Here is an 11,829-nt window from a genome sequence, read left to right on the forward strand (position 1 = left end):
CATCTCTCTTTCTGTTCTGAAAGATTCAAAATTAAGACTGTCGCCTACGGCTTTGGAGTGAGCTTGCATGTGTTTATTATGTGATATGATATGAAAATTCAACATTCGAATATACCGCTTCAATGATTTATTGTGATAAAAAGAGCATGCGAATTTACATGCCAAATATTAATTATTATCATCACCTTCACTCTTCCAATACATAATTCTATACCTCTTAATTTGTCCCTTTCTTCTCTTCTACATATATATATACTCCTTTGTGAATTCTTACCAGAACTTCCAGCAATTTGTGCTTTTATTAGGTAATATTAAATTTGATGTCGCAAAATTTTGATTTTACCACTAGCTAGACAAAAATTATGTAAGAACCCGTATGGACGAAAACAAGCCCTGTCAAGTCCTACTCGGCGTCAGGACTTGAGTTAATTCAAGAATCGATCTATTTTTTATTTTTTATTATTTATAATCATTAAGAAATCATTAAGAAACAAAAAAAAAGAGAGGAAAAAAAAAACCCAGTTTCTATAGTTCTAATTACCAACAAAAATGAATTAAAAAAAATAAAAAAACTCTTATACCATTCTATAATTCTTTCATGTATTTCGTCACCAAGAGTTTAGGGATGAAAATTGTAGGGTATGATTTCCTCATACTCCAAGGTCTCTCACTTTGTATCTTATACTATATGTTTATGAAATAATTTATTATCAATATGTAATTATTAGGAAGAAGAATTATACATAAAATTACCATTATAGATAATTAATGATACATTTATAGTGATACGTTACTTAACACAATATAATAACACAAAAAATTTATTGTGACTATTTATAGCTCTAATAATTATGCACTATTTTTTTGTTGATAATTCTTACCAATTATAACAACTTCTAAAAAATAATAGTCATTGTTAAAATTATAGAATTGATTTTGATACATAATAAAAATTCTTGGCACTAAATATACATTACAAAAATATTCTAATTGCCAAATCTAATTTTGAATCTGGGAAACTAATTGATCTTTGAATTTAACAATATTGATTATATATGAATGTATATGTGTGCAATTTACATTAAAGACATTAAAATTTTCTCTGCATATATATTATTAATTAGAGGGTAGTGGAATAATGAGAAGTGAGAACAATGAGAATACTCCAAAATGGTTGCTATTGCCAGACAGTAGGTACAATGAGGGTTTATGAATAGAGTCGACAAATTTAGGTTAAACCTAAAAAATATGAAGTATCACATTCCTGGATTATGATTTCTCAAAAGAGGGATCACTTCATTTTCCCAATAATTTCATCAATTATCAAACCCTAGCTAGGTAGCTGCTAGCTACTAGGTACTAGGTACTAGGTAGAGGCAGAATAAGGATAAAACCCTAGAGTTTGGTTACGGGGTGCAAAAAAATTGAAGTGAGTGCCATGCAAAAATCCATGGATCGATGCATGCTTACACAAGTTGCCATGTTTGGATTAGCTGCTGATCAGGCCCCAAAATCACACCAAACATTTCTCCTTTTTCACACAACCTAATCATCCTTCCTCATCTTCTTCCATATATATATATAAATACCATTCTTCTCTCTCTCTATGTGTGTGTGTGTGAGAGAGAGAGACAGAGAGAGAAAAGAGAGAGATTGATGGGATGGAAGCATTACATGTGCTTAAAGGAGAGATGGATATTGTAGTTAGGGTAGGTCACATCATGGGTTGCAATTCCGAATTTGTTTCCTCCAATTATCAGGGGTTTTTACTTTTCCATCCACCACTAATTCTCTCTATCCCAACCTACATATATATGTGTATATATATATAATATAATCAAATGATTGAAGAGTTAATTTGTAATTATACGATGTAACTAGTATTCCATTGAGAATTATTGGTGTATGTATGAGATATATATGAGAATAGGGAAAATGTATTATTTATTTGACGATTTTGATAGTGAAATTTATTTGATTTCAAGCAATCAAGGTTGCGTCTATAATATAACTTGGAAAAGATGAGATGTCCAAATAGGAAGAGAAAAGGAATAGTTTGAACTTTGAATGGCTGGTGTCTCACGTTACATTGCCACATACTTATGTAAAATATATCTATTACATTTACTGCAAACCACTTGTAATACATCACAATAACTAAAACAAATAGCAAGAAATCCAGAGCAAAAACAAAGAAAGAAAACCATGACTAGAAAGATATTATCTAATTGATTTTAAGTTAAGAATTGCGATCCTTTAATTAAATAGCTATTCGTCTCATAAATCTCCATCACCAACCCAACTAACAACAAGGTTAGTGGAGGAAAATAAATATACAAGACCAAAAATATGGCCACCAAGTGTCGAAGCTCATCGTCCTAGATATTCAACCCGTGAACGGAATCTCTTCATCCAGAGTTTTAACACTTGGAAAAATATGAGATTATGGTGATAACTACTTCTATTGGATGATTCTGCAACATCGTGGTTATTGTCTGCTTATCACCTTCATTTGTAATAAGCCGACCAAAGGAACCAAATTTCATCACGTCGATCAATGAAGTAGAGTGGCGGTATATATATATATATATATATGACTACTTCAAACAAATACTACGATCAATCCAGTACTAGCCCACTACTAGACATATTCATCACCTAACACTCTCTTAATATCTGCCCGAATCGTGCCCTCGTTATGTGTGTGTGTCTCCACCCATTGCCCATTGCCCATTGCTTTTAATTCCCTTCACCACCCATAATTCGTTAATTCCAGATTCTTGCTATCAAAAGTACATGTTATGGATTTTGATTACAAGGATAGATTTGATGGTCCTGAAAAAGTGCCGCATGAAATATTTGGGAAAGAAGGAATAGCTAGCAATAGCATGGTCCAAATTAAGAGCTAACCTAGAACCTAGGACTAATTCACTTCTCGGGAATATTAATATTGTAACTATAATGATCATAATCATAAATGAATCCATGATTAATGGCAATGGACTTTATGTACGAGGGTACGATTACAATTATTAAATCATCATTAATTATAGTGTAATTGCTTACATAATAACCATAGTCAGCAATTACTTGATGATTAATGGCAGTTGATTCATCATTTATATATATATGAGGGTACGATTAGATTATAAAATTATCATTAATTATAGTGTAATTGCTAGCTCATTAATTCCCTCATATGAAGAAATCTTTCTTCTGAATTTTCTTTTTTTTTAAAAAAAAAAAAAGAAAGGAAAGTTTGGATACGAAACATGACACATGCAAAAAGAGAACAACATTACTTTCAGCCTCCAAACAGTATATTTAAGATTTTATGAAAGTGAAAAGAGTCCGAAAATGAGGGCCGGCGCCCATTCGTTCGACAATCTTATAATTATTAATATCATGACTTCAAATAATGAATTAATTAAGGTGGTAAAAGTGAGATTAAGAAAGAAAACAAGACCCTAACGGTCTCCTAATCCCTTAACAACACATTGTACTTCTCTTCTAAATCCCACCTGCTCTTGCAACACTACAACTCAAATTGTTTGGTGTTGGGCAACTTTTGTTAATTTATAAAAGAAATTATTTAAATGGGTAATTAATTTGGTTGTGATGTAGCTGCTTTTGGGGACAACAGATTCCTCATGGTGAAATGATTAACGCCTAATTTAATTTCTTGTTACCACCTAACATTTTCTAGCCATGTGCTTAGCTTCTCTCCTCCCAAATAAGCTTCATCCAAACGAATCCTTATTAATAATTTCTCCTTATCTCCTCGTCGTGAAGTATTTGTCTCATCTTTTTAGCACTTAATACCCTGAAATGACATGAGTTCATGGTACGTAATTAGTTAGACAATCGTGTTTGTATAAAACCAATATGAGATTACAGTTTAATTAAGTAAATATGGGTATTTAACCCTATTGATTGCATTTAGTTACTTTGTAATATATCTGTATAAAAAAAGCAGAAGAGATAGGTAGGCAGCAAGAAAAGGTGATGAAGAAGTACAAATAAACACTAATTAAGATGGCAAAAAAAGCTGAAATCCAGAGATGCAAGAGAGGGTTGGAATTAAAAAAAGATAAAGATTTTTGGAGTTGAAGTGAGCATGCCTCCTCCATAACACCACATTCATTTACACTTAATTTATGACCATTTTCTTACCCAATCCATCATTTCAGAACCCTATCTCTCTCTCTCTCTCTATATATATATATATGAACTCTCAAAGTTAGCATCATATGATTGCTCCGCGTGCCCACACTTTCTCGATCATCATCTATCATTATTCAAATTTATTGTTAATTTTCTGTTCTTAGAGTTAATTAATTGGATTTTAAGCTTTTTGCAATGAAGAAATTTTTTTTAAAAAAAAAGATGGGTGTAATTAAATATATTTTTTGAGTTAACTGAAAATTTTAAATCTCAAACCCATTAGGAAATGATTGATTCTTAATCATATATATATATACATAAAATAAAAATGATAAAAAAGAATAGTTGCAAGTGAAGAGGTTTGTCGTTATTATCTGAGTTGCAAAAGTATTATATATACCTTATCATGAATTGTAGGTGCATGGGTTACATTCTCCTGGAACAAATTGGGTAGCTAAAATGATATGATAGAGACCAGAAAATTCATGTATATCTTTTAGGACATGTAGGACACATGCATAAAAATGCAAAGTTTGATGAGTAGCACACTCATGTCCACTTAATTTTTGAGTTTTCTTCACACTTCACCCCACCAATAATTGATTTAATTTTCTTGCATCAACATCTCTTTTGCCTTTTATTTTGTGACCACATTTACTATAAAGTTGGCATCGCTTTTGCAAAAAGTTGCATTTATGCTATCTCACAAGATATATATGTTTTTCTTATAACACCCCCCCCCCCCACAAAAAAAAAAAAAAAAAAAAAACAACTCACAAGATATATATGTTTTTCTTATAACAAAACCCCCCCCCAACAAAAAAAAGAAAAAAAGAAAAAGAAAGTAAGATGTATATTACGTTGTTGCAACTATGAAAATTTTTATTTGAACTGCATCAGTTTGTATGATCTGTGTTCTTTTTTTCTTTTTATTTTTAACAATTAATTAAATAAATTGTTTAATACTTAATTATATATTCTCTATTGTATATTTATGATATAATAATGATGCAATTGATAAATTAACTTTTATCACATGAATGGACTAATACTCTAATACTTCTAGGGTGAGATATTCGATCCAATCTGGTGTTTTCGCCCGAGAGGGAATGATAAGAATTATAGAATGAATTGCTAGTCCAATTGAACGGGCCGAATTGGGTATACTTGTGTCCAGTATTAGGCAGGCTTAGGAAGCCCACACAGAACCATTATCCAATATATACGCCGGCTTACATTAATCATCAAAGCCTATTACAGTATTGTATTTCAGCCCAATATCTTTAGATTTGGGCTTTCTTATAAATCTTGGATTCGAATAAAAAATGGTCCAATATCACAACCCATATATGGTTGCTCCGAATCCCTAAAACGGGTATCCCTCCACCACCACATTTTAAAATTCAAACGGAATCTCACGTCCAAAGAGAAAACAAGGCGGCAACGCTCACCATCCAGCTGTAGTGAAAAAAAAAATAAAGAAATTCAAATTTCAAAAAAGTTTCAACCCTAGAGACAGTGAAATTTTTACCCCCCCCCTCTCACTACCAACCTCAATTATAAAATCCCCCTTTCGCCTCGATTTTTGATCATTCTATCAATTTTTCTCCAGAGACGTCTTTGTATACGCCCCTGGAATATTTTCCTTCCGTTCGCATTTTCTTCACGAGTTTAATTTTCCGAAAGAAAAGCGAAAATGAGAGAGTGCATCTCGATCCACATTGGTCAGGCCGGTATTCAGGTCGGCAATGCGTGTTGGGAGCTTTACTGCCTTGAACATGGCATTCAGGTTTGTTTCGATCTACTTCTTCTCCTTGTTTTACGTGTTACATCTAAGATTCAGATCGTTTATGTTGTTTTATTTCTCGTAGCTTTTCAGATCTGGTTGGTAATTTGGTATTCTTTCAGTTTTTCGATTGGTCTTCGTCAGATCTAGATAGTTGATGATGAATCAATTACATGTTGAAAAGTTGCGTTAATTCGATAAACGGCTCTTGCAATTTTCGTCGTCTTTTGTTTTTTATTCAAATAATGGAGCTCCATTGTTTTCTTTTCTGTAACTAACTCAGATCTAAGAATATATTTTTTCGTTGTTCGATTCTTATTCTTTGTTGGCCTTCGTCACAGCCTGATGGACAAATGCCCGGAGATCACACCGTTGGCGGTGGTGACGATGCCTTCAACACATTCTTCAGCGAAACTGGTGCTGGAAAACACGTCCCTCGTGCAGTGTTCGTAGATCTGGAGCCAACTGTCATTGATGAGGTTCGCACTGGCACTTACCGCCAGCTATTCCACCCAGAACAACTTATCAGCGGCAAGGAAGATGCAGCTAACAACTTTGCCAGAGGCCATTATACCATTGGCAAGGAAATCGTGGATCTCTGCCTTGATAGAATTCGCAAGCTCGCTGATAATTGTACTGGGTTGCAGGGATTCCTGGTTTTCCACGCTGTAGGTGGTGGCACTGGATCTGGGCTTGGATCTCTTTTGCTCGAGAGGCTGTCTGTTGATTATGGTAAAAAATCAAAGCTGGGCTTCACAATTTACCCTTCCCCTCAGGTTTCAACTGCTGTTGTTGAACCATATAACTCTGTGCTTTCGACGCATTCCCTTCTTGAGCACACTGATGTTGCTGTGCTTCTTGATAATGAGGCTATTTATGATATTTGCCGCAAATCACTTGACATTGAGAGGCCCACTTATACCAATCTGAACAGGCTCATTTCTCAGGTATAGATTTCTGAGATCTTTAAATATATTTAGCTGACAACGAGTTTAATGCATTCCGGTGTTGGTGCGTTGGGTAGCTTGCGTATGACTGATTGTGTTTGATATTTTATTCAGGTGATTTCTTCTTTGACTGCTTCTCTGAGATTTGATGGTGCCTTGAACGTTGATGTGAACGAGTTCCAAACCAACTTGGTGCCGTATCCTAGGATCCACTTCATGCTTTCATCATATGCCCCTGTTATCTCTGCCGAGAAGGCCTACCACGAGCAACTATCTGTTGCTGAAATCACCAACACTGCATTTGAGCCATCATCTATGATGGTGAAGTGTGACCCACGCCATGGGAAATACATGGCTTGCTGTCTGATGTACAGGGGTGATGTTGTCCCCAAGGATGTGAATGCAGCTGTCGCCACTATCAAGACCAAGAGGACAATTCAGTTCGTGGACTGGTGCCCCACAGGTTTCAAGTGTGGTATTAACTACCAGCCACCAACTGTTGTCCCTGGCGGTGACCTGGCTAAGGTGCAGAGGGCTGTTTGTATGATTTCCAACTCCACCAGTGTGGCGGAGGTGTTCTCAAGGATTGACCACAAGTTTGATCTGATGTATGCCAAGCGTGCTTTTGTGCATTGGTATGTTGGTGAGGGTATGGAGGAAGGGGAGTTCTCAGAGGCTAGGGAGGACTTGGCTGCTCTTGAGAAGGATTATGAGGAAGTTGGGGCTGAGTCTGCTGAAGGTGAGGATGATGAAAATGACGACTACTAAACTAGGTACTTCTTAAGAAAGCTGGAAGGGTTGCAAACCTCTCCCGTTTATGTTTCTGTTAAACTTGTTGTCTGCTGTTGAGCTGTTTTCTGCATTTCTGGACCGTATGTAATCCCTATTTTGTTTCAATTTGAGACTATGATTTGTGTTGTGTTAGTGAGGGTTTTGTGGCTTTATATTTGCCTGTTATTCCGTCTGAAAATTATTATTATGTTAATAGAGCAATATTCACTTGTTCTGTTTATAAAGATTTGGAAATGTATAAAAAAAGAGAAAACTAAAAGGTAAGTGAGAATAAATAGAGTAATGGATACTATATCTACTTAGATTGAGAGTTGTTAATTGTCAAGATTAAACTGAACAACCAAGCCCTTGGGATTTTCTTCAACTCCAAGATGTGATGGGTCGAGGTGCCAAATGACTTCATCTGTAAGAGCTCTTGGAAATTACTAGCCTGTTATCATTGACGTACTTTTGATCCTTTGAGTGAGAGTCCTTCCACAAGGGACTCCCGGATCATTATGGCCGACTTTGTTCACTGTTCGACCACTCGGTCTCGTTAGAACATAAATACATCCCTCTGTTATAATGATTTGACTCAAGCTTATATTAAAAAAAAACACTTTATTAAGAAATAAAATATATATTGAGAGATACTAAGTCAGGATTTTTATTGTATAATATACTACCTCTGTTATACTGTTCCGTAGGCAGGTCGAAGAATAGACAGGTCAGTCCACAAATGATCAAAAGACAACAACAGCTCAACGAACTCTATTATAAACTTAGATATTTTAATAAGTATAATCTATTATAAACTTAGACAAAATGTGAGATCGCTTCAATTTTAAAAATAGTAAGTTCGTGTATTACTTTTATGTACGTGTATAATTTTTTAGAATTATATGAAATGAATACATAATATAATTTTTCTTATTCAACATTTTTTTAGATAAAGAAAACACTTTAAGTTACTAGTATGGAGTTACAAGTATTGTCGGTAATAGAAGGCATAATAATCTAATGTTTTATTAAAATTAAAAAAAAAGAAAAGAAAACTACAATGTTAAATTTAGCCCTTAACTAATTCTTGTAATCGGAGCTCATGAATTTAATTATATTTATTTAATTGAATAAAAAAACAGAAATAGTTATTAAAAAATAATAAAATGAGTTAACTCTAAATGTCTATGATTAAGAAATTATTAGTAAAATTAAATAATAAAAAATAATTATTTATGAAAGAAAAGATATAATTAAGATTATTTTAGGGAATCAACATTTTCGCCAAAAGCTGAAGATAGGCATATTAGTATGAAGGAATTAACACACAGAATGAGGAAATCCGAAATGAGGTAGCGGTTATCATAATGATGATGGTTGTTACCACAAAGTCACTGCTTTTTGAGATTGTATTAATCTGTATGTTGGAGAGGTAGCGTGTTTCTGAATTTGAGATGCATACAGACAAGACATAGACGCTCGTGTACAAGTTGTAAAAGACTTTAGTTTTTTTATTATCAGTAGTGTTTTTGGTCTATGCTAAGCTATTAGCTATTCTATGGTACCTACTGGATCTGTACATATATGCATCAGTTGTGCACACGGCACGGACGAAGTTGAACTCTTTAAGGAAGACACCCCAAAGCCACAACGACGACGCTTCCCCCTTGGACTTGTCTTTTCTCAATTCTGATATATCGGAATCTAATGCCCTCCTGCTTAAACAAACGAAATTTAGAAACCAGTAATTCATAGTGTAATACGACTATTTAAAAGACAAAAACAGGGTGGTTAGGTTTGTGTGTGTAACTAAAAATGATATATCGAGATTGACAAACACATGCACCTGAGTGAACAAGAGTTGGAAAAACCTGGATGTAAGGAATGATTCAGTGAGCAGTCTTGCCGCTAAGAGGGGAAGCTGGCAACATGGGTCTGGAGAAAAGCATGAAATGCGCAACCCCGAATTTATCTTCTCCCACGTGTGAATCCTCTGCTCTGATTCTCATAATCTGACTATGCGCCTGCAACTTATAACTACTACACCCTTTCCATTTCTGATCCACCTCCGACGACCCATCCATCATCGCTCTCCCGGAGTATTCCGGCAACGACAACAATCCGCTATTCTCAACACCATTCATTCTCATCATCACACCTACTATATGTATATATATATCCAAGAAGACAAAGTGAAGCTAGAAATGCATAAATGCGTATAGAGAGGTGTCTGTGTGATATATATATATATATATATATGTAGAGAGAGAGAGAGAGAGAGATTGAGGAAGATTTGAGTAAGAGTCGGGGAAGTTTGGAGTAGAGTTATTACGGTATATGGAAGAAGAGGACACGTGTGGCGAAGGGAGATTGAGATGAAATGGAAATGGTGGGGCTGGGAGCAGTCCTATTCACTGGCGTTTCGATCGGTGGGTGGGGTTTTGCGCCCTACGACACGTTAACTACAACTCCTCCTCTACATATACATATATATATATGTATCACTCTCTCTCACGCCTAATCCTAACCATTCTTTTTTATTTTTATTTTTCTCAAGTTTATCCCCAACATTCATGCCTACCCCACAATTAAAACCAAATATATGTATTTCAATGACTAAAAATCAAGGCTTTTAAAAAAAAAATAAAATAAAATGAGAAGGATATGTTTGAGAATGTCCCAACAGATATACTTGAGTTTTAAATAAAAATTAAGATAAATTATAACCTACTCTTTTTAAATTTATCACAATTATAAATATTTATTTATTAAAAAATTATAAATACCTCCTTGAATTATAAATATTCTAATAAATATCCATTATCGATGGTATTTGTAATTTCAGAAAAATATTTATAATTTTTTAAAAAATAAAGAGCTATTTGTAACTATAACAAATTTTAAAAAGAAAAAAACGAATTGTAACTTATATCATTATTATTATTATTTTTCAGAAGAGTGAGAACATAAGAAATCCTCTCTCTTATTTGATGCTCTTTATTTCCTATCAAACATTCGCACAAGTGGTAAATACACTCCTAATGTATGGGTTCATTTGCTCTTTATCTCTCAATTTTAATTTTTTAAATATTTTTTATTCAATCTTTTAATTTTGTTGTACTTTATATTTTTTAACGAATAAAAACAAAATATTCCATCTACATATGTAATATTCTCATTTGTTTTTTTTCTTGTAATATTCTGCTGATTTTGCGATGGTGTTGAAATTTTTTATTTGTATATTGAAGTTTAAAGTTCTTTCATTTGACTTAGGGGTTTCACACACTAATATTGTAGAAAAATCATGATTTTTTTTTTGTTTTATTTTATCTTGCAGTGTGAAGTTGTTTATCTGCTAATTAGGCATTGGTTTTTTTCTCTATTTTTTAATTTTTATTAAAATTTTAGCAGGCAAAATACAAATCACCCCATACGTTGAGGGGTATTTGCATTAAACCTTATAATTGAATGGAAAATCGCTCTTAATAATATTTGGTCATTATTTTTCGAAAAGTGCAAAGGATAACAAAAATTAGATGAAAATATAAAAAGAAATGATTGGGGACAAAATACAAATACTTCCACACATTGGGTATGTCTGCGTTTTACCGCTTATATAATTAAAAGTTGGTATTTACGTAGTCTAATACCCCATGATTAACTTATTTTGAAAGGAAGTATTGAGTCCTAGAAAAGGAAATTGGGACAATGGGTTTCCTAGTGCCAAATATGGATGAATAGCCATGACAACACCCACTTGTCTCCTTCTCATTGATTTAGCACAACCTATGCATGTACATTAATTAATTTCGAAATATTAGTGCGTGGTGAGTGTACGTGTCCATTGATTGTATCAATCATTTGAACTTGGATGTTGTGTCATGTTGCTATTTGGTCAAACCACGACATTCACTCTATAAACTACTCATATTCTAGAGTTGTTATTGCGATTAAGTGCGTGACATAAAAACAATATCGTATATGCCACCTAAGCACTTTCGGTGAGCGTTGCAGAAACGGACGAGCACTTGGGGTGGGACCCGAATTGGTAACGTGTACACAGGGCCTTTGCCTTTGGATCCCAACATGGCTCTGTGGACAGTGTGGAGATGGATTCTAGACACGCGGCCGCTGGCGTTGGCGTCAGGTGTGATGTAATGT

General features: G+C 34.1%; 1 protein-coding gene and 1 long non-coding RNA gene across 2 annotated transcripts; one reads left to right on the forward strand and one right to left on the reverse strand.

Annotated features, from left to right (window-relative positions):
• Positions 5,744 to 7,821, forward strand: LOC105177235 (tubulin alpha chain). Its single transcript, XM_011100306.2, has 3 exons — positions 5,744 to 5,953; positions 6,292 to 6,897; positions 7,012 to 7,821. The coding sequence occupies exons 1-3, from the start codon at positions 5,861 to 5,863 to the stop codon at positions 7,663 to 7,665; spliced, it is 1,353 nt and encodes a 450-aa protein (XP_011098608.1). The 5' UTR covers positions 5,744 to 5,860; the 3' UTR covers positions 7,666 to 7,821.
• LOC105177236 lies at positions 9,002 to 10,231 on the reverse strand. The gene is made up of 2 exons (XR_849037.2): positions 9,540 to 10,231; positions 9,002 to 9,383 (listed from the first exon to the last, which is right to left on the reverse strand). It is a non-coding gene; the product is annotated as an uncharacterized LOC105177236 (long non-coding RNA).

This window comes from Sesamum indicum, linkage group LG15 (assembly GCF_000512975.1).
Source record: "Sesamum indicum cultivar Zhongzhi No. 13 linkage group LG15, S_indicum_v1.0, whole genome shotgun sequence".
In the NCBI taxonomy this organism is placed as follows: domain Eukaryota; kingdom Viridiplantae; phylum Streptophyta; class Magnoliopsida; order Lamiales; family Pedaliaceae; genus Sesamum; species Sesamum indicum.